General features: G+C 41.4%; 1 protein-coding gene across 4 annotated transcripts in view; it reads left to right on the top strand.

Annotated features, from left to right (window-relative positions):
• SUGCT (succinyl-CoA:glutarate-CoA transferase) overlaps nucleotides 1-23,828 on the top strand; it is a 506,744-nt gene extending 482,916 nt beyond the window's left edge. For 2 of the 4 annotated variants that reach the window (XM_073003757.2, XM_073003763.2), the window contains one exon: nucleotides 23,239-23,828. In XM_073003757.2, coding sequence (XP_072859858.2) covers nucleotides 23,239-23,402 — 164 coding nt within the window. In that variant the 3' untranslated portion in view covers nucleotides 23,403-23,828. The remainder of the gene's footprint in view (nucleotides 1-23,238) is intronic. The other 2 variants (XR_012088437.2, XM_073003761.2) reach the window with 2 other exon arrangements.
• Nucleotides 23,829-24,493: the final 665 nt, after the last annotated feature.

The following is a 24,493-nucleotide window of genomic DNA, read 5'->3' as shown; positions in this document are numbered from 1 at the left end:
TTGCTTTTTATTGTGTTTAGCCACAGCAGCAAGGAGAAGGTCAACAGCTTTTTCTTCTAGAATAACCTGACACTTCTTATTTTTAAGGAAGAGAAAATGACAGAATTCCTTCAAAAAATTTTTAACAGCCATTTTCCACTGTCTGGGAGCTTTATGTGTAACTAATTACTTACTACGACTAATTTTATAAGCTCTAGCGTCTTCTTCCCTGGGCACAAGGGAACATGTTTGTTCTGATTTTCCTTGCTGTCCAGAGTTTCTGAGTATGCTTGCATAAGAAGATCCAGCAGCCTGCTTTCTTAGCAACCTGCTTTGGCAAGGAAGGTTGCTTCCCATTCTTGCATTTTCTTGGCTCTGTGAGGCGCAGCTGCACTCAAACGTGCTGTTGAGAAGGCAATGGCTTCCTCTCCTGACAAGCTGAATATATGTTGCCAATGCAGCAGCTGTGGAGAGGGGCTCAAAGAGAACAAGCTGTATAAATACCCACATTTTCTGGGAGGAAAGAACAGCAGAAGGCTGATCAATGTTATGCCCCCCAACTCCAGAGGCATCTAAATGTCCAGTGTTAGAAAGCTGGACTGGGTGAACCTTGCTCTGGATGGAGCAAGGCATTTCTTGCATTCTCATACAACAACCAAATCTCTGCTCTGTGTGGAATGAACTGTTTTCTCATTTCAGAGATCTGCTTCCCCTCCAAATCCCCCCCAAAGAATATGGGGGATCCAAAGACTGTTTAACCAAGCCAAAGCAAAATGTTTGGATAATGCATTCCTGGTGTTAATAGGTATTTAGATCCAATCTGTGTTAAGCTTTGCATGTGGTCACTCACAAGCTCATCTTGTCCTATTGCCACATAAAACAAAAACAAATTGTGTGAGGATTGGTGTATAAATGCATATGGAATATAATTTTTTCCATATATGTGCTCCCAAATCATTCTTTTTCTAAGCATATTTTAACTAACACAGTTGGAAATGCATTTTATTATGAAGTAGCATTTTAAAACTCATATTGGCACTTTTTGACAGGAAAATGCATTGTAATATTTGGGCAAGTATGAACGACAATTACTGAGCATTTGTGTAAAAGAAGGGAGATCAGATCACATAACATCAGATTAGAATTTGTAAACAACAAATTCCTTACACAAATTGTAAGAACTCTGAAAAATTATGGGTCTCCCTCTGGTAGCTCTCTCTGTTTCCAAAGCTGGAGTGTTCACTGCTTGTGCTTCCTCTGCTTTCAACCAGAGCATAGAATACACTAGTTCAGAATATGGTAGGGCAGTGGCCCCACTTGTGCAGTGGCCATTGTCCCCATTGTAGCAGAACTGCTTGTCTTCCCCATACCAAACCAAACAGTAGTGAAAGAGAAGATGTTTTCAGAAGCACCCCCCCCCCCACCTTCAGCCATTGCACTGGTGGCCAGAAAGATTTCTAACAATGCAAAAATGATAAGAAAGAACCAAGCTAGCAGACTGAAGTTGGCTCCTCCACTCCCCTTCCCTCAAAAATGAAGAAAAGGAAGGGGAGAGACGAAGAGGATAAGATATAAGTGCAAGCACCAGTAAAGGACTTAGAAGTGGACTCAATGGTCCCTAGGGCCCTTTCTAGCTCTGCAGTTCTAAGATGGTGATGAAGAAGTGCAGTTGATGTTGCAGCCTGTGACGTGCCCCTTGCATGTCCCCAGATTATTCACTAGCCTGAGGCCCGCAACACGTTCTCCCCTTTCTGCTGCCACCAGTTGACCTCTATCAGCATCCTTTAATTAGAAAGACTGAGGTCCCAGCTGAATATAAAGTTGCGCAGTACAGGTTTATTGGTTACAGTTTGCTTAAACAGGTTCGTCACAGACTTTAAAGTATTCATTAGATTAGTAATAACTTGTTTCACTCTTAACTCTCTTAGCTTTCTGTAAGTTCCACACTCTTAACTGCCTACCTTAACTCCCCACTATACCACACTCTCTAACTCCCACAGACTAACTTCTACTTCAGACTCCCATCTCTGACTCAGACTCCCTAACTGACCAACTCACTCCTTAAAACTCCTCTTCTCTGACTCATCCCTCCCTTCTGGTTTCTCTGGCTCTACCTCCCAACAGCTCCCATTGGCACATGCAAATAATCTCCTACATGAGCCAAACCAGGGTGATCACCACACAGCCTCTCCAACACACAGCTTAGAGGAGAAGGAAATGGCTGCTGGAGAGCGATGGGCCCCTCTCTGGATGGTGAAGGGAATGAATTTAGAACTTCAATTGCTCAGTCACTTGAGGCAACTATTGCAATCTGTCTTGTGGTAGTACTAGCACTGCTAGTTACACTTGTGTAAAGTTCCACCGGATAAATTCATGGTTGCTGGTGTTTCCACCAGTGCTAGCCAGCAGTAGGTTGCAAAATCAAGGTCTTCTGGAGTGACTTTGGATCTGGACCCAGAGGGGCACCCCCTAATTCTCCCTGGATTGGGTTCTCTATCTCTGGATGATATAGGCATGATCCTTTCAATTTATTTCAGTGAGACAAAAAAGTGTAAAAAACATTTACTTCAAGAAAAATCAGCAACACGTTGCCCTTTCCCTGGTTACTTATGCCAGATCTTCCCTTCCATTCCTCCCAGAATTGCCCTCTCCATCTAAAGCCATTGCATTAAATTTAGAACACATGTTGCATTGAATAATGGAAGGGAAATAAAATAAATACCCAAATGAGAGGGGGGGAAATAAGGACATGTGGGAGAGAAAAACATGCTTGCTTGATACTGTGCATCTCATGAAATATAGCTTTAGCTCTTATTATTAATGTGGATTTCCTTGTTTCTGTCCCCAAAGTGTCATCATTTCAATTCCCAAGCTAAATGCATTTTTTACAAAATAATTCCAAATGTGCCTCTCTTTCAGGAGCATGTATTTCACAAAATTGTGTGTATATCACAAAGTGTATTTCAGATGGAATTGTTAAAATAAGAGTGTCATAATGGGATTTGAAGCACTTATAAAGATAGGCTATTATCTTTTGGAACACAGTACTAAAAGGATATATATTAGTTGGACAGAAACACAAAAAGAGTGCATGTCAGCAGTTTTTGATTGTCAAGATGACCTCTCCCAGAAGTTGATGAACAGATGGTACTTGGCTTCTGGAGATTTCTGTTTGGTTCCCTGTCCATGTCATTATTGTTCAGCTATCTTTTACACAGAGCTAGATACACATGTTATCTGAGAACTGGAACTGTAGCTGTGCACGAATGGACTTTGAAAGTTCTCCACCCAATTTATGGGAAGAGCAAGCGGCAATTAATATCTCCAGGCCAAAAAAAAAAAAAAAAAATCTCCAACAATTTCTTTCAAGTCCCACTATCAACCATGGGTCAGATTTGTTTCATTCTTCCCCCACAAAGGATTTTGCACAATAGCAGTGCAAAAAGAAAAGTTACTTACCTGTAACTCTGGTTCTTTGAGTGGTCCTCTGTGAATTCACACTAATTGGTTAATCTGCACTCAACCAAAGCAGCCTTGGAAACTTTTACAGCTTTAAGCACTTAGTGCTGGGACCTCCCCTACACCTGGCTATACAGTCGTCCCCGCTTTACAATTGCCCCTCATTATGACAAAACCGCATTACGACATTTTTGCGATTGCAAAACAATGGTGTGAATAGGCTTTTTTCACTTTGCGATGATCGGTTCCCTGCTTCGGGAACCGATTCTTCGCAAAACGAAAATTTTCCTACAGTTGATTGGCGGTTTCAAAATGGCCACCGGGTAAATAAAATGGCTCCCCGCTGTTTTCTGGGACGGAGTCCTCGCAAGACAGCCACTGAAAATGGCCACCCTATGGAGGATCTTCGCTGGACTGTGAGTTTTTGGCCCATTGGAATGCATTAAATGGGTTTTAATGCATTTCAATGGGTTTTTTATTTTTGCATTACGACGTTTTCATTCTACAGTGGAATGAATTAACGTCGTAATGCGAGGCACCACTGTATAACTCTGCCCGTGGCACCCAGTGCCTCAGTTCTTTTTTTGACTGCCGGTGTAGCAGCAGCTTCATTCGGAACTTTGCAAGTAAAAAACAATTCCTTTACTTTCTTTGACCTCCCCTTGTTCTTTCTTCTGTAACAAGTTGTTTCTTCTGCCTGGGGAAAGAGCACTAGCCAGCGTTAGATATTCTTTGTAAAGGCTTTACGAAGCCAGCTTTGGAACCCTCGGGGCTTTTCTCTTAAAGAAATAAGGTCTATTTTACCTTCTTAACAAGGCTACCCCCAGGCTCAAGAGCAACAGCTATCCACCTGTTTGCAATCTTCCTCTTCATGTCAAGAAAGAAGAGGACAGCATCTGAGTTAAGTCTGCAGTGAGTTAGGCATCTGTAGCCCTGCCCTTGGAAGAAGAAAGGACCTCCTGCAGCTCCTGTCGCCATCCCCGTTTGCAGTGATTCTCCTGACTGGGGGTAAAACCTCTTTGGAGGTTGGCATGGAACAGCCCTCAACCCCAAAGTTACCAGCTGCCACCCCATAAACATGTTCGCAGGCAGCACCCTGACCAACAGAACCACAGGCAGGACTGCAAAACTGAGTGATCTCTTTACTGCACCTGACTTCTCTGTCATTGACCAATCAGTCTGTTTGACCCCTTATCTTTCCAATTGGTATTCCTACATATCTAACACTTCGGTACTCTCTATCATAGCTACCAGCTATGTCATTGAATTTGATGTACTCCCTGTCACAGGCCATGTTATAGTCACCCCCACCTACCAAAAAAGGATGGAGGCCTCTGGCCCATCCTTGATTTTGGAGGCCTGAATTCTTTTATTACTCTACGTAGATTCCGTATGGCTTCCTTGGACACTGTTATTCACATGTTATGTCCAGGGAGTTGGTTTACCGTAAGATGCTCATTTTCATGCTGGCATCTGGCCAGACTATCAACGCTTTCTCAGGGTTTCAGTTGGGAGAATCACTGTTTACCCATATTTGGATAACTGGCTCCTGGTCGCTAACTCCAAGTCACAAGCTTGTAAACACACATCCTTGACACTGTCTCTTTTGTCAGCATCAGGACTAAAGGTCAACACAGAGAAGTCAATTTTGCAACCTACACAATGTGTAAATTGTATTAATGCGACTTTGGATGCTTTCTTGAAGCAGACTTTCTTTTCCCTGACAACAAATCTGTGAAAATGCATGATTTGTTATGCTCCTTTTCTTCAGGCATTTGGTTCCCTGTCCTACAGGTCCAGCAACTCCTGGGGCTGATGACATCTACCAGAGCTATGGGACAGCATGCTCGACTGAGGTTGCAGTCTCTTCAAGCATGGTTTTTCTCACTCTTTTAGATTTCTTGCGACCACCCATCCACGTTGCTCCATGTGACTCTGGAACTCTCTGCACAACTGGACTGGTGGAGATCTCCCCAACCTACGGATAGGGAGACCCTTTGGTCTCTTGACCCGATGGGTTCAGTCAGTAGTGGATGCCAGCCCACCAGGCTGCGGGGGCTTGTTTATGCCCTGTGCTGCTGGTCCACGATAGTAGCTGGCCTGCATATCATTGTGCTGGAGCTCCTGGCAATCACCAAGGCCTTTCGGTCCTCTGAGACCCTACTCTGCGGTTGGGTGGTCCAGGTCGCATCAGACAATACCACTGCAGTTTATTATATAAACAAGCAGGGTGGTACTCACTCGTTACACCTTCTTTTTCACATCATCGACCTTTTGGAATGGTGTTATGCTCACCACATTTATCCAGTGGCTGTACATTAGGCAGGTGAGAACAATTATGTGGCAGTCCATCTCAGCAGACTACAGTCCTGCTCTCATGAGCGGACTTTCGATGATACCATCTTTCGTTGCCTCTGTCGTTGATGGAGGACTCCAGATATAGCTGTCACATCTTGGACGAACAAGAAGTGTGCCATTTTCAGCTCCCGAGCCATCATTGGCCGGAACTCCCAAGGGGATGACTTCCTGACGAACTGGTCACGGGGCCTCCTCTACATGTTTCCACCTTTCCCCCTTCTTCAAAGGACTGTTGTTCAAGTCCAACATGAGTGTGCAAACATCATGCTTGGTTGCCTCACTAACCATGGTCCTCGATCCTGCTCCTGTGGGCTGCGGAATACATCAGGCTGCAGTTGGTCCCTCATCTACTGGCTCGAGACAAGGGTCGGATATTTCATCCAGTCCTCGAGTCCCCCTACCTGTCCGCATAGCGTTTTCCCCAACCGCAACAGACATGCTCAATCATGCTCGCAAACCTTCTGCCACCTTGACCTACTCCTATAATGGGTAGGCGTTCTGTCACTTTCCATCAAGATGACATTTGCCCACTAGGCCAATGTCTCCGGATGCATTCCTTCAGTTTCTCCTTCACCTGTTTTGTCTGGGACTGGCCCGTTCTACCTGCAAGCTATTTCTCCGAGGCCTGGAGAATATGCGCCCAGCCTATAGACCACTAGCATCTCAGCAGTCACGCCAATCAATTCTTCAACAGCTTATGAGGCCTCCCTTCAACCCCTTGGCATCAGCATCACTCCGCTTGCTAAATCTCAAAACTGCCTTTCTCCTGGTGGTAACCTTAGCTTGCAGGGTTGGAGGACTGGCTACACTAAGAGCGGATCTTCCTTTCTGCAAGGTAACCTTATGGCCAGACCTTATCTTACCTTCTTACCTGAGGTATTTTCTGCCTTCCATTTCTACCAGCCAACTGTCCTTCCTGTTTTCTTTCCCACACCATCTTCGCTGCTTGAGACAACTCTGCACGCTCTAGACATAAAGCGTGCTCTGTCTATTATGTGCATCACATGACCACTTTTCATGCCTCACATCGTCTCTTTGTCACCTTTGCCGGCTCCTCCTTCGGAGCACCGGCTTCCTCTCAGACCATCTCTAGATGGATAGTCAAGACCGCCCATCTTCCCTATGATTTCGCACAGACTCCTCTACCAAAATCAGTGAGAGCTCACTCTTCTAGAGCTATAGGATCCTCAATAGCCTTTCTCCGTGTAGTGGACATGGTGGATGTCTGCCATGCTGCCACGTGTACCACTCTGTCTATCTTCATCATGCTCTACCACCTGGTTGTCCAACCGAAGGCTCAGCCTGCAGTAAGGTGAGCTGTCCTGGCTTCTGCACGTTCGTGACATCCCTCCTCCTGGTTAGTCAGCTTCCAATCACCCATTAGGGTGTATTCACAGAGGCCACGAAGGAGAAAGAAAAGTTACTTACCTGGAACTCTGGTTCTTCGAGTAGTCCTCTGTGAATTCACATGTTCTGCCCTCCTCCCCTCTGTCTGTCACGTGTGCCATGGCATGCTGGGCAGCAGCAGTCAGTTCCTAAGAACTGAGGCACTGGGTGCCGGGGGCAGAGTTATATAGCCAGGTGTAGGGGAGATCCCAGCACTAAGTGCTTAAAGCTGTAAAAGTTTCAGAGAATGCTTGAGCGCAGATTAACCCATTAGTGTGAATTCACAGAGGACACTTGAAGAACCAGAGTTACAGGTGAGTAACTTTTCTTTTTGCACTACCATTGCATGTGGAAATAACAGCCACCATATCAACATTTTGCTTCTTCTATGATATCCTCTTCCTAGTGCAATTCTAGACTCCTGAGGTGCTAGTAATGTTGGGGGCAGTTGTTTGTTTATTGTTGATCAGTTCAGTTGGTTGCCAAGTATGAGTACAGCAAAGAAAGCAGCACACACTAGAGTTTAATTTCAAGCTACTGTAAGTAAAGCAATGTACTTTATTCTTTCTCCTACAAATGCTTCTGAGTGAGTTTTTGAGATTTTAAGTGATAGTTAACGAGAAAGAGGTGGATTCTGGAGAACCTGTAGTCATTCTCCTCTGTGGATCTCTGTACTTCAGCTGTGTTGCAAAAAGGAATTTTACCAAAACCCTGCAACACATAGACTGTTATCTACTGCTCTCTGTATCAGATATGGATGGTAAAACCTTGACCAAATTCCCTGTGGCAAAAGGGACGCTGATGAAGTTGTAATGTTAAAATTGTATACACAAGCCAGACATGAAAGAAATATGAAAATTTTTATTTGCAGTAATCTTGCTGGAAGAAAAACTGAAAATGGGAATACTCATTCTTGTCAGTGTGATACTAATTAATTTTCAAATAACTATAGTCTGCAACAGGTACATATATAGGGGGTGAGGTAATTCTTGGCATACTTCTATTGATGCAGTATCTGAAAAGTTAGGGGGAATATATCTGAATCCAGAAACACAATGCAAAGTATTTTATTTTATATTTCCCCTACAAGTATATGAATAAGCCTTACAAACATACCCTCCACCTGTAAGATCCTGTTATACAGCAGGTAACCAGGGAATAGTCAGTGCATTAAAATAAAATCTGCACATTGAATCTGGCAGAGAACAGCTGGTGTAGAAATCACGAGTATCTGAGCAATCTGGGAAAGGCATTTGTGTTCACATTAAACATTTTTGTATGCTTGCTAGGTAGAAGGTGAGTTCTGAACTCTGCACATTTTTATATGGTGAAAGCAGAGGACTGTTTTGTACCACCTCTCTCTGCTTAGAGGCATGGGTTTCTACTAGCTGGCACCAATGTTCAAAGGAAACATTATGTCAAAAGGTTTTTGGAGGGAGTGAATTTGTATTTTAGGAATGTTCCTGCTTTAGATTCTGCAGTTAGTTTATAAAGGCAAGGCAGAGCCTATAGAGGGATTTAGAGGGTTTGGCCAAGGGTTGGAGCGCTTAGCAAAAGATGGAGACCAACAGGCAAGGCCTGCATTTCCAGTTGAAAGGTGGAGAGAATGCCATGGCCAGAGAGAAGGTCATTCAGAACCTTGGACAGATCTCAGGGAGCAGACAAGTTGTGTGGATAGCTGAATCTTTATACCAAGGGTTTGCAAATATGGCTCTCCACATAGCTATGGTGTTTTTTGTTTTTTATTTTTCAGGAAAGAAGGAAGGAAGGAAAGGCTTGAGCAGTTTGCATCCCATCACATTTTGTATGTCAGTCAAACTGTGAATTCACATGACTTCACTACAATATCTAATCTAATCATTCCGCAAACTAACCAGATCTTATAAAAATTTGGATTGCTTAATAACTCAGCCAGTAATTCAGGATTTATAAAAATCCATTGAACAGCCCTAGAATTGAAATAGGAAGGAATTCACTGTGAAAAAAGAAGCCTATCTTACACGAGACACATTAACATAACAATTGCATCCTTTTGTCAAAATCTTATTGTGTGTATTAGTCTGTATTATGTGGGAATCTTTAGCCTTTTACAGTCTTCTCTCAACAGCATTGGTTGCTTCTGGCAGGGTCTGAAGTAACATTTAAGTTCACTGATTTCACACATACTATCAGGGCCATTTACTTATGCCATGAATGCCATGAGATACGTGATGTCTCTGTTGTTGTTGTTTAGTCATTAAGTCATATCTGACTCTTTGTGACCCCATGGACCAGAGCACGCCAGGCCCTCCTGTCTTCCACTGCCTCCCGGAGCTGGGTCAAATTCATGTTGGTAGTTTCGATGACACTGTCCAACCATCTCATCCTCTGTCATCTCCTTCTCCTCTTGCCGTCACACTTTCCTAACATGAAGGTCTTTTCCAAGGAGTCTTCTCTTCTCATGAGATGGCCAAAGTACTGGAGCCTCAGCTTCAGGATCTGTCCTTCCAGTGAGCACTCAGGGTTGATTTCCTTTAGAATTGATAGATTTGTTCTAATTGAAGTCCAGGGGACTATCAAGAGTCTCCTCCAGCACCACAATTCAAAAGCATCAATTCTTCAGCAGCCAGCCTTCTTTTTAATTTTGTGGCTGCTCTCATCATCTGCAGTGATCATGGAGCCCAAGAAAGTAAAATCTGTCACTGCCTGGATATCTTCCCCTTCTATTTGCCAGAAGGTGATGGGGCCATTGGCCATGATCTTAGTTTTTTTGATGTTGAGCTTCAGACCATTTTTTGCGCTCTGCTCTTTCACCCTCATTACAAGGTTTTTAAATTCCTTCTCACTTTCTGCCATCAGAGTGGTATTGTCTGCACATCTAAGGTGGTTGATATTTCTTCTGGCAATCTTAATTCCGGCTTGGGATTCATCCAGTCCAGCCTTTCGCATGATGTATTCTGCATAGAAGTTAAATAAGCAGGGAGACAATATACAGCCTTGTCTTATTCCTTTCCCAATTTTGAACCAATTAAATAAGCAGGGAGACAATATACAGCCTTGTCTTATTCCTTTCCCAATTTTGAACCAATCAGTTGTTCCATATCCAGTTCTAACTGTTGCTTCCTGTCCCACATATAGATTTCTCAGTAGATAGATAAGGTGGTCAGGCACTCCCATTTCTTTAAGAACTTGCCATAGTTTGCTGTGGTCCACACAGTCAAAGGATTTTGCATAGTCAATGAAACAGAAGTAGATGTTTTTCTGGAACTCTCCATCTTTGCACAAAATATTCCTTTAATACAGGGGTCTCAAACATGCGGCCCGGGGCCATTTGTGGGCCCCCAGATGATAGCTTGTGGCCCTCACCTTGCCTGCCCCCCCAAAGTGCCCACACATCCTCTGCTGTCAAGAGTAAAAAAAAAGCCTTGCCTCGCTTGCCGGCTCTCTCTCAAGACAGCACCTCTTGCACCCTCCATCCAGAACTGAAGCCTGCCAGCCGGCCCACCTGTCTGTCGGCTAAGGAAACTACTGGGTGGCTTCCTCGGGCTCTTGCTCCGCTTGGCGGAAAATCTGATGCGACCCAGCCTCACCCAGACTCAGCCTCTAGCGGCCCCCAGGCAAATTGAGTTTTAAACCCCTGCTTTAATATCTCCAGTTTTCTTGAACAGATCTCTGGTTTTTCCCTTTCTATTATTTTCATCTGTTTCTCTGCACTCTTCATTTAAGAAGGCCCTCTTGTATCTCCTTCCTATTCTTTGGAAGTCTGCATTCTATTTTTTGTAACTTTCCCTATCTCCTTCACATTTTTTTTCCCTTCTCTTGTCTGCTACTTGTAAGGCCTCGTTGGACAGCCACTTTGCTTTCTTGCATTACCTTGTCTTTGGGATAGTTTTTGTTGCTGCCTCCTGTAAAATGTTATAAGCCACCGTCCATAGTTCCTCAGGCACTCTGTCCATCAAATCGAGTTCCTTAAATCTGTTCTTCACTTCCACTGTGTATTCATAAGGGATTTGGTTTAGATTATACCTGATTAGCCCAGTGGTTTTTCCTACTTTCTTCAGTTTAAGCTTGAATTTTTCCAAAAAGAAGCTGATGATCAGAGCCACAATCAGCTCCAGGTCTTGTTTTTGCTGACTGTATAGAGCTTCTCCATCTTTGGTTGCAGAGAACATAATCAGTCTGATTTCGATATTGCCGATCTGGTGATGTCCATGTATAGAGTCGCCTCTTGTCCTGTTGGAAAACAGTATTTGTGATGGCCAGCTTGTTCTCTTGACAAAACTGTATTAGCCTTTGCCCTGCTTCATTTTGAACTCCAAGACCAAACTTACCTGTTGTTCCTTTTATCTCTTGACTAACTACTTTAGCATTCCAGTCCCCTAGAATGAGAAGAACATCTTTTTTTGGTGTCAGTTCCAGAAGGTGTTGGAAGTCTTCATAGAATAGGTCAGTTTCAGCCTCTTTAGCATTGGTGGTTGGTGCATAAACTTGTATTACTGTGATGTTGAAAGGTCTGCCTTGGATTCATATTGAAATCATTCTATAATTTTTGAGATTGTATCCCAGTACAGTTTTCCCACTCTTTTGATGACTTTGAGGGCTACTCCATTTCTTCTACAGGATTCTTGCCCACAATAGTAGATATGATAATCGTCTGAATTGAATTCGCCCATTCCCGTCCATTTTAGTTTAATGTTTCTTCTTGCCATCTCCTGTTTGACCACATCCAGCTTACTAAGGTTCATAGATCTTACATTCAAGGTTCCTATGCAGTATTTTTCTTTGCAGCATCAGACTTTCCTTTCACTTCCAGTTGCGTCCACAGCTGGGCGTCCTTTCGGCTTTGGCCCTAGCACTTCGTTAGCTCTGGAGCTACTTGTACTTGTCCTCCACTCTTTCTCAGTAGCATGTTGGACACCTTCTGACCTGAGTTGCTCATCTTCCAGCGTCATATCTTTTAGCCTTTTGTTTCTGTTCATGGGATTTTCTTGGCAAAGATCCTGGAGTGGTTTGCCAGTTCCTGCTCCAGTTGGATCACTTTTAGCCAGAACTCTCCACTATGACCTGTCTGTCTTGGGTGTCCCTGCAAGGCATATCCCATAGCTTCTCTGAATTACTCAAGCCCCTTCGCCACGACAATGGAGCAATCCGTGAAGGGGGTGATGTCTCTAGCGTCCTTCAAAGTAATGGATTCCAAACTTTTTAAAGAAAACTGTCTTTGTAAAGAAATCAAATCCTAAATACAACCATCACAGCAAAAGGAAGATAGATTAGTGGGTAGGTTGAAGCAGTGCAGAGGGAAAACAAAAACATTCTGAAAAGGAGGAAAGTATCAGTCAGATGTGAAACCCACAAGTGCAAATGGCAAAAGATCAAAGGTGATGGGGTGTGTGGGAGGAAGGTGCTGCTGATCCTCCCAGACAGTTGATGATGGAAAAATTCTATTTCAACAAAGCACCTGCTGCTTATGATTAAAAGTTCAACATTACTAACCCAAGCAAGCTAAAGCACTTTACTCCACAGTTATGGGGATATTTAAAAAATGCAAAAAACAAAAAATGGGAAACTTATCCAAAACATTGGGAGGTGGAAAAGTCTGGGAGAATGGGGAATTGTTTTAATGAAACTGATCTGTGCACATTTGAGATGGAATATTGCTTATGCATGGCTAGTTCCAGTCTGATTCTCATTTATACTCTGCAGCTCTTTCGTTGTCTTCTTGGACGCTGAATCCTTTCTCCTTCTCCCTCCCCTTCTTTTTCTCTCTCCCCTTCTTCTTTTCCCTCCCCCCTCCTCTCTCTCTCTCTCTCTCTCTCTCTCTCTCTCTCTCTCTCTCACACACACACACACACACACACACACACACACACACACACACACACACACACACACACACACACACACACACACACACACACACACACACACACACACACACACACACACACACACACACACACACACACACACACACACACGAAAACAGGATTTTGGATAAGTTTCTAGCCTTATATTCATTCCTCTTCATGGGTGTGTCTGGCTCTTACATTTCAATATTTTAGTCTTCCTGTAGCCTGTCTGAGTGAAGAAAGATGATTTCTCTCTCTTGAATGTCCTTCAAGGGATAGAAAGAAAATCCCTGCTAGGACTGGCAAGCATTTTGCACTTACGATATAGAGCCACTCTGTATTGCTCATGCATACACACCCATGCAATCCAAATGACAGTCTGTCTGGTGTAAAAGCTCAAGCACCCCATGTTGCTTTGATATTCCCCAGTTCAGATGACTGGAATATCACATGACAGGGTTTGGCAAGAGACGATGGAAAGCCAATGCAACTGCTTGCCCTCTTTACTGGGTTGGTAGTGATCAAATTGTCAGTTTATAAATTCATCTGAATAGGGTCCAAATGTGGAATGTGCCCTTCTTCTACTTCTGCTTAGATACTAATGCTGAATGTTCTTTTAAGAATTTGACTTTAAAATGAAACAGATGATTGCTTAGAATAGGAGGCAGTGAGAGAACTGCAGAAGCCCAACAGATGGGCAATCCAAACCAGTGATGGCATCCCAGCTGTTGCATGTGAAAAGAGAGGATTGTACCAATACCACAGCAGGAAATTCGATATGCACCCCTCTCTTGCTTGAACTATCCCTCCCTCTATCGCTGACCTCTGTAGGGCTAGTTCTGCTGCATGCTGGCACTGGAGGTTGTTTGTACAGTTTGGTGAGGCAATGTTTCCCTAGTGCTGGAAAAAAAAAAAACATTTGTTGCACAGCTGAGCAGCGCAAGGTTTTAGACCACTGCCACATATGTATTGTTCTCTATCTGGGAATCTTGTGGCCTCCCAGATGTTGTTGGGCTGCACTCTCAGCATTCCTCAGGCTTACTGGGGCTTCTGGATGTTGCAACCCAACAGTATCATTGAGGGGCATAAGGTTCTGTTCTTGCTGTGGAAATCATGCAGTCAGGCCTAGATGTAAAAAGGGGAGTTTGAAGATAATTCTATATCCATAAAGCACGCCAAGGGAAAAGGTTCTTTGTCAGGAAGATATTTAAAGAGTGGTTTTACCGGTTCCACTCCTCCAGTGAGTTTCCATAGCTGGGCTGGAATTCAAACCTTCTCCAGAGTCCTAGTCCATCATTCTATCAACTACACCACACTGGAAATCAAATTAAGAGACTCAGCAGCCCCTTAAGATTGTGAATCTGGATGATTGTGAGTCAGAAGAAATAAAGGATGTACAAGGAGCAGAGAGGAAAAAATAAATCCAGTCCTTAGTTACTGGAGGGAGGAGTATGATGGATGTTTGCCCGGCCACTCTTTGTCTTCTGCCTCTGTGACCAAAGTAAAATGGAAATAAGGATGTGATGCTAGATACAAAACCATACTCAAAAGATGAAGTGCACACCACACTTTAAGTGCACACAAAAAAGTCTAAAATATGTACAAATGAAAAGTTAGTGCAGAAACTTTTGTTTAGTAAATGAGTAACATATATGTAAATCAGGTGAAGTATGTAAATAAATACTTGCTTTCAGTAAAATGTAAACACAAATGTGCATGGTAGGGAAAATTTACAAAAATGTATGGATTATAATGCTTGAGGGCAAAACAAAGTATCATGAACCAAAAAGAAAAAAATATTGGTGAAAACCTTTGTGAATCCAGAGAAACTCAACCAAACTAAAAGTTTTCTTAACTCTACACTGTAACTGCATCCTTTCTATAAAAGATGAGAAGAAACCCGAATAATATCTTCAAAGGAGCGGGCAGCTGTGTACAACTGACATGGAAAGACGAACGCTTCTAGATTGTCCCTTTTAAATTGCCAAGATCCTAGTTTCCAGACTTAAGAGGGAAAAATAATTAAATTAATGAAATGCAAAGCATAAGTGATGTTTAATAAATCTCTGACTAATAATTCAAAAACAAGGACAGAGTGCTGGCATGTCTGTCTGTTATCTTTCTTCTCTGGAAAAATCACTAGATCTAACTTTGTGTGTGCATATGTACCTATGTGCCCACCTAGTCATGCATGTGCAGAATTAATCTGGGCAATTGGGAAATGGCTGGTATATGTCCCTGCTGTTGCCTTTTTTTCTCTTTCATCTCTGAAATGTTCCATAAAAACTCCTGGACTGTTTAGTCTTTTAAAAAGGAAGAGCTCTTCAATCCTCTTAGGACCTTATGTGGCAAAATGATGCTCCCACTGTCTTATCTGCCTTTTATATCTTATGTTTTAATGTCTTCTGTGTCTTAACTTTATAGCTTTGTTTGGCGTCTCTCAATTGTTATGGCAGTGAGGCACCAAATAAACAAAATGTATTATGGTAATGTGGAGTTCAACTAATATGGTAGATTCAGAGACTGTTTGGTAGTCTAAGAATAACTGATATAATGTTTATCTGCATTTCTGTGGTACCTTGGTGATCTGGAATGTGTATCTCAGAAACTTGCTCAAGAATTCAAAATACAGACATCGATGTGCAGAATGAAACATATAGAATAATGGATGTTAAATTCTTACTTCTAGGATTCAAGTAATTTTGTAAATACTTCATACAAAACTAGTTTTCAAGAGGCAGTCTAATGAACAGATCCAGAAATTGTCTCTTAAATCCTACTCACTATTCCTTAACCACAAGAATTTTTTTTAAAAAATCATGCTGTGTTTTCCTCCAGAACAGAAGAATTCATAATCTTTGAATTTAAGAACCTGAATATTCATACATCCAACATACATGAGGGCTACCAGATCTTGTTTCAAAGGGTCAGAGGGACTGTCAAAGTTACCCAGATCAGAGAGGCCCACACTAATCACGCAGACACACTACGCTGATTTTCTTGGTATGAGAAGAATCTCTCTCTCTCTCTCTCTCTGTGTGTGTGTGTGTGTGTGTGTGTGTGTGTGTGTGTGTGTGTGTGTGTGTGTGTGTGTGTGTGTGTGTGTGTGTGTGTGTGTGTGTGTGTGTGTGTGTGTGTGAGAGAGAGAGAGAGAGAGAGAGAGAGAGAGAGAGAGAGAGAGAGAGAGATGTATTGAAGGCTGGGAGAAGTCTTTCTGCCTGTTACTGTCCCAACACCTTAGTCCATGCTGGCTATGCAGGGCTTCCTGGTTGTTACCGGACGTCCACAAGGATAAGTGATTGGACTTTTACATCAAACCTGAAAGTAAAAATTCCAAAAATACCCACAAAACATGCAGTAAATGGTTGATGCAGGCCTGATTTTAGTACCATCAACTCTCTTAATCGAAATGAAACAAACAGTAAGAATTACGTATATATTTTAGTAAAGGTGTTGAAAAAATCAAAACTTCAAAATAGTTTTAACCGTTAGAGAACTATTAAAAGGTGTGCGGAGGAAAATAAGCAATCAAAGCATTGAGACAAGAACAATTCCAGAACAATCCCTCAAGAAAATAAGAAAGCTAGCTAGCCTATGCTAATACTTGCATCTTGGCATAATTTCAGCATAGTTCCAGAGCATAAGTGAAGTGTAAGTCATGTAGCAAAGCAGGAGATGAGCAGAGCATTCGCCTAAGAGATGACTAAGCTAAATTAAGTCTCCCAATTTTTATACATGAAATTCCAGTTTCCAGACTCTTCCAGAAGATTTGTTAATCAGGCACCAAATAACTTCTCCCCCCTCAGCTGAAACCATTCTGCCAGTTAACTCAATACAAAGGAGTGAGCTCAGTCTGGCCTTGAGATAAGGCACAGGCATTTGCTGCCTTCCAAATACCAGTGGGCATTTCTCACACACTGTAGCATAAACTACAAAACCTGATTTTCTAGAAGATCAACATAAACCATGATTCCTCATTTACCTATCTCTTGACAGGGATATATCAAAGCAAACTTTGGAAACTGACTTTTAAGAAGGAATGACATGCTGAAGGCATCCCTAACTGAGCGGTTGCAGGAGGGTTTTCTGACCAGCTTTCTGAGTCCTGAACAAATGTCATCAAGTGCTACTACCCCCTACAAACTGTATTAAGGTCAGATTTGTGCCAGTTCATTGGCGTGGCACCACAGGTGCCACATGTTCCCCTCTCCCACCTCCCTGCCTGCTCCGCCTCTCACCAGCTGGTGCATGCTGCTCTTCCCCCTCCTCTTCATGCAATCATCCAATCTCAGCAGGAGTGCCTGCTTCCCTCCTCCTTCTCCTCTGACAGCCACCCACTCAGATGAGGTTCATGCTCATCTCTAATATGAACACAAACATGTTTCATATCAGTCATATGCTCTGTGCAGATAAATTTGTGTTCAAGCAGTGCATACAAGTCAAAACATGCCCACAAATATTCACTTGAGGAATAGCCAATAGGATTTGGGAGGCAAGCTGGAAAAAGGGATAGATTCTGTACCCTTTAAAAGGAACTATGAATTGGGTATAGAACTGGGAAAAGGAAGAAGTCTGTGGAGTAAAGACTCTTGTTCACACTCTAACCAAGTCCAAGTTTTTGCATTCAAGAGAAGGCCATTCTTACGAATCTTTTCAATGAACACTGATCTTTCTCTTAATAGTTTTTTGGCCCTTAATTATTTCCTTTTCATTTGCATTCAGCCTGATCTGTTTAATTTCAACAAATAATTTCTTTGCTGAGCTTTCCACCTCTATGTTGATGATGTCATTAGTAATCAGTCAAAGAAGCATGTCAAGTCTAACAACTTTAAACAAAGAATGGTGACATGACATCTGTCAGTGCTCCAGGCAAGAAGGTATCTTGCATCTTAGGTAACCAAAAGAAGCTGGGCGGGTGGGTGAGGAGTTCAGTTAGCAATCAGTGATATTGAGGAAGTTAAAGATAACCCAAAATGAAAAGAGCTGGAAATGGCAATCCATCTCAGTAGTTTTACTTTGAATAAGTACTTGAGAAATACTCTAAATGAGTACAAATTTCTTCTCCTTGAAGAAATTCACCTTGAAGAAATCCACCAGTGTACTGATGCCACCCAACTCCATCTGCTTTTTAAGGTATTCCAGGAGGCCCTTCTCTCAGGCCCTAATGTGTGGTCACCCAGTCACCCAGCCCCAACCTGCCAGTTTCATCATAGATGAAATATGTTATTTAAATGTAATGTTGCCTTCAGGGCTCATTAATCCAGAGGCAGCCTTTTTTAGAAACTGAAAGTTTAGAATAGGAAGTCTCTCACTTCCTCTTTCTGGCCAGCAAGAGTACATGTGTTGCAAATGGTTCTCCCTAGGTTTCCTGAAGACATGACAAATTGAGAGGCTGTGGTGCAGTCCAGCAAACATGGGGGTGGGGGGTGGGACAAGGGTTCTGAGTCTCTCAGAGATTACCTGGCCTGTTATAAAGCACATTCAAAGAATCAGAAAGTTTGTGTTTCTCAAGGATACCCATAAGCAGATACCACTCATCTTTATTTGGCTTATCCATCAAATACTTCCTCCCAGGGATCATGTGACTTGAAACATCCTTAGAAGAGCTATGTGTCAAGAAGTTATGAGATCTTTCTTGGCCCTGTCATTGGCACAAAGATTAATGTTACCTTGATTAGTTCAGGAGTGGGAGGCTTTTGGCTCTCCATGTGTATTGGAATTACAATACCTGTAATTCTTTACCACTGGAAATGCTGGGTGGGATTTATTGGATGTGGAGTCAAAATATTTGACTCAGTTGAGCTGGTGTTCATGAAATAATACTATTGTTTTTCACACTGAATTTTTGAAATTGATGGGAAAAAATAATGAATGTAAGATTATTTTTACTAGTAAAATTTCAACTGTCTAAGAGAGTGATGTAGATTCTAGGGTGCACTTGGCAGGGGTTGAGGGGGCTGGACATCACACATTGCAGCCTGAGAGACTGAGAGAAGGGCTTCCTGGCTGCTGCCATCGGTTGCTGTCAACATTGGTCAACAGTGGTTGAGTAGACCAGATAGGCGGGGTATAAATAAATAAATAAATAAATAAATAAATAAATAAATAAATAAATAAATAAATAAATAAATAAATAAATAAATAAATAAATAAATTCAGGCTTCAGCATTATTGGGCCATTTCCTGGCTTTTTAAATCATTGGTATAGAAGCATAATATCCCACTTCCATAAACTGGAGATTTTTTGAAGAACTAAATTTCCTGGCTTTTTGAAACAGGAGTTTAAATATCAATAAGCTACACACAAATTGAATCAGAAATTTATCTCATATAGAATTACCCGGTGGTAGAGGATTCCGGAAGATGAGCATGTAATCTGTACTATGGTTACTGGGAGAAGACAGAAGTGAGAATAGCTTGAATGTGGCTGTAGTCCCTCTGTGCCAAAATATTTTGAAAAGCTGTTTTGGACTTCATGAAATGGTGAAGCAAAGGTGTGAGTAGGTACAACACACACAGTAGATAAACATACACACCCTTTAATCTTTCGGTTAAACTAATGTTGCCGCGCCTGCTCCATGGTAAAATGCAGACTGGAAAGCTGTGTTCCAATTTCATGTCCCTTTCTTTGAGTTAGGCAAACTGAGGAAGACAAGCTATATTGGACCAAAACCTCTATGGACATGTTGTGCACATGTTTTCCAAAAGATGTCCCTGTGCTTTTTGAAATAAAAAAAGAGGAAGAAGTTGGAGTTAGCAAAGAATGGCACTGGAAACCAAGGTCAGAATCATGTATACAATGTGAAAGGAAGATAGTGAGGAAAGACAGGGATAAAAATCAAATTATTTGAAATGCGGTGTTGGTACAGATACTAAAGACAGCCAGAAAAGCAGAAAAGTGGGTGCTCAATCAAGTCAAGCCAGAATGCTCACTTGAGCAAAAAGAGTAACCTGAGGATTACCATGGGACTATGACTGGACAGTAGTTTGGGGATGATCTTGCATAAAAATCATGTGGCTCCATGAGGATCCATGTGTCAGATCCATGTTTTTCCACAACTGCAAAGCCATGTACTGAAGGGACCAGAATTTCTGTGTTTTAGTTTGTGGGCAGAGATGGGGCCTATGACTGGACAGTGGTTTGGGGGGTGATCCTGCATAAAAATCACATGGATCCATTATAATCTGTATGTCAGATCCATGTTTTTGAGCTACTGCAAAGCCATGCATTGGGTGACCCATGGTTTCTGTGTTATAATCTATAGCCACAAATGGGGGCTATGAATGGACCATGGTTTGGGGATGATCCTGCAGAAAATTTCTGGATCCATGAGCATCTCTGCCTTGGATTGGAATTTTGCACCACTGCAAAGCCATGTGCTCAGACAGCCATGATTTCCGTCTTGTAGTCTGTGAGCACTGATGGTCTATATAATTGGACAGTGGTTTGTGCTACTGCAGTGTCATGGGCCAAAGGATCCATGATTTCTGTGGTGTAATTTGTAGGCATAGATGGGTTTGATGACTTGATAGTGATTTGGCTAGGACCACACCAAAAACATTGTATGAAATCATCAGGAGCCATTCTTGATTTCATGGATCCACCTTTTACCCAGACACACACACACCCCGAATCAGTATTTTCATAGCTTAAATGGTAAGGAGACATGGTTTGCTTACAACTGAAAAGGGCTAGCGTGTATTGATCATTTGACCAAGGAGCAAAATGAGAAAAAGGCCTCTTCATTTTGAATTCTGCAAGTTTGCCAGTGTTTTATCTTTAGAGATAAAGTTAATTTATTTTACATCCTCCAGGGATTATAACAATTACACCTCAAGTTAAGTCTTCAAGTTTGCTGCCTGCATCTTGGGACTTTATTCTAACTTCATGTCTCATGAGTATAAAATCTGCCTAATTTTTGGACATTCAATTTCTCACTCTACCCTATCTCAAGATATACAACACCTAGAATTCTGAAGAATTTGAAAGCTTGCCTTTTTTAGTGATGGTTTTTGGTCCAGTAAAAGTATTAAGCACCTCTGATTTAAACGTAGACATGTTTACATTTTTTTAAAAAAAGCTCAGAAGATATTTTAAGAAGCCAGCTGCTGAGAAACTTCCTTGGGCTGGAATGCTGATATTGCTGGAATATATAAATATTACTTGCTAAATTTACCTGGAAGGACCAAACATATTGTTAAAAGGAACTGTCCCCTTCATCTTTTAATGATTTTTAGTGATGAACTATCATAAGGAAATAACATTATTTTCTGTGTTTGACTTGGGAATGGATATTTGGATAGAGATATAGCTGGTACATTCTCTCTGTGCAACGTAGTTTTCAGACAGTGTGGTGGAGGCACATTGTAGCGTTCACCCTTTGTTAGGTATGTCATGTATTATTCATGTTCTATGCAAATGAGCTGAGAGAGAGATTAAAAGGTGGAACCTGAGAGGAAGAGAGTCAGTCAAGAGTCAGTCAGAGAGAGTGAGTTAGTCAGAGGCAGGGGCAGAAGAGACAGAGATTGAGTTAGAGACTGGTTAAGATAAATAGATAGAGGAGGTGGTAATTAATTATATGGCACGAAGAAAGTATGTATAAAGAGACCTGTGAATGATTTGATTGTGTACAATGAACAACAGAAGAACATCTGTAATTATTATTAACTTTGCTACACTTCAATAAATAAGTTCTGTTTGCATTTACCAGACAAGTGTTTGGACAAACATCTTTTATAGTGTGGATAGAGGTAATTCACTGGTGGCAGTGAGGGAAACAAAGACTGGAACTTTTGTGAGGGCACAAAAAGTTGATGCTTCATAGAGGTGAATGTCACACACAGTAAGAAAGATTTTACGTTTTTCTTGTTATTTCCAATATCTCATGTTGTGATGCTCAAAACATCATCAACCTTACCTGCCCCATATATTTGGTGTTGAAGAAAGAATGAAGTGGCTTGTGTATTCTATTCTGTGGAAAGACAGGATTAGTAATGGGCACAAATGAGCTAAATGGCAATTTGTTTCGATTTGTGATTCATCAAGGTCGACAAATAATGACTAATGCATTTATGATTTTTTCTGATGTATCAACAAATAATTCATTGATTCATTTTTGCCATTAAAACCCTATAAAATGCCCTAGAGACACCAAAATCACAGGCTAGCTTCCCATGACTCTCTTCTACAAACCCTGCAAGTTTAGTGAAGTTTGGGTGTGGGGCATCCGAGTATCTCTAGCTGTATTCGCAAAGGCTTTCACGGATGGGATCTAATGGTTGTTGTGGGTTTTTTGGGCTCTTCGGTTGTGTTCTGAAGGTTGTTCTTCCTGATGTTTCATCAGTATCTGTGGCCGGCATCTTCAGAGGACTGGAGTAGGAACTCTGTCCATCTGCCAAAGAGGCCGAAAAACCCACAACAACCACTATCTCTAGGTTCCTGTGGGTGGTGTTTCATAGCCCAACGAATCAACAAATAAAAATTGTTAAAAATTCATTGATTCGTATTTGTCAGGGACATTGATTTGTACAAATACAAATTTATGAATTAGCAATATTTCAATAAATTTGGTGTTTTGTTTTTTACTTTGTGCCCATCTCTAGACAGAATACATGTTTTGATAAATCAGATGACAGCTATCCATCATTTTTGTCATAAGAGCTACTGTATAAGACTACAACTTCTGCTTCGACTTATTGATATTATATAATGAAGGCAAGCTTAGTGTGTTGGCAAAGACTGCATTAAACCCCTCAATGTGATTTTTAGTAATTTGATCCCAGCATCCATAGAGCTCCCTCATTCCTGACCCTCATTTTTAAAAAAGAAATGTCAAACTGAATGTATTTATTTAATGCATTTATTGGGGAGGGGGGTTGGGAAGAAAGATAGCTCTGCTCCTTTTTGCACTCATTATATACATATAGGGTTTTTTTCTGGAGAAAGAACATTACTTGGGTACTATAAGTCAGAATTAAACACCCATTCTTACATAAGTGGCATATATATAATTGAGATTTAGAAGAGTGTGAACTCTCCCCCAAATCTTAATTCCCAGCTCACCACTATTTTGTTGTCATGTTCTTACTTACACTAATGAATGGCAGTAAAGTATATGGTAGTTGCCCATGTAATTTGTTCTGTTTATAATAACTACATCTTACAGAAGGGTATTATATAGAAAATGAACCATGACAATACTTTTCTTTCCATTTTCTTTTCTGACAGGATCAGCCATAAAGTGCAGCCAGTTTGAAGTGTCGAAGCCAAAACCACCACCTCTTCTTGGTCAGCATACAGTAGATGTACTGAGAGGTACACTGGGGTACAGAGATGATGATATACAAGAACTGCTTAGCTCTGGAGTGGTAGCTGAACATAAACTCATGTGAATGGAACTGAGTTCTTCAAAATTTCATTGACTCCTCCTTGGATTTCTTTACTTATCACAACACTGCAATGGAGATGTGATTAAATTCTTTGTATTATTAGCACCATGATCCAAAACATACCCAACACCAACATACCAGCCTGCTTTTTATGTAATCCAATTTTGTTATTTGAGGAGAAGAACTGTATATATCTGAAGAATTTAAAATGGCAAGTCCTCATGTAACTAATTGCATACCAGATGTTTTAATTCTAGGGAATATATTTTTTATCAAATTGTAATACCCCCCCCCACTAAAACATATAATAAGAGGAAGGCAATTGTGAATATTGCAGTATAAAATAATCTGTCTTCGTGATAAAATTAAGAATTTATGAAAAAAGTGGCTCATCATTCATTTGAAATAAGAGGTTGGACACTTTGGTGATCTCTTGTCTAGTTGTCATATGTTATTTTCTTTTTCACCTTCCAGAAAGCATGTTTCCATCAGCTGTCTTTGAGAGTTACTTGACCTGGGATATTTTTTCTGAGTAATTTTATTCAAGGGATGGCATTTAAGACATCAGGTACAATTTATGACCCGACCTCCCAATTGCATCAATGGAAGATGAAAATATTCCATGGAATATTCCATCACCAGCTTTGTCATCTAAAATTTATCACAAAAACAGCTGTGGAGGAAAAAGGCTCCAAGGCTACATGAGAATAGTTTGTTCTATTCATTAACACTTTCTTGGATAGTAGAAGGTAGAATATGCTTTGTAGTAATTCAGGGACAGTTTAAAATTAAGACATTTAAGTCTTCTTAATGCGTTAGAATGTGTCATCAGGAGCCTGAAGGGACTGAGAACTACATATCCCATCTGAGCATCAGTGCCCATTGTTGCTAGATTACCTGGGAAACTAAATTCTCTGTGTTTCATGGAGCACAAGGAGAGAATGAACCAGAGGTATTTGAAGCTGTAGATTCTAAAATCACAAATTTTGAAAAGGTTACTTTCTGGAACTAAAAAATCCCACCTGTCTGCCTACCCAGTATGGCCACACTCTTCTTCTGAATGCACAAACAACTCTCAGTTCCCATTCTCAACT

Source organism: Pogona vitticeps, chromosome 6, assembly GCF_051106095.1.
Source record: "Pogona vitticeps strain Pit_001003342236 chromosome 6, PviZW2.1, whole genome shotgun sequence".
Lineage (NCBI taxonomy): Eukaryota > Metazoa > Chordata > Lepidosauria > Squamata > Agamidae > Pogona > Pogona vitticeps.
The sequence above is the reverse complement of the archived record's forward strand: the minus strand, read 5'-3'. Positions and strand labels throughout refer to the sequence as shown.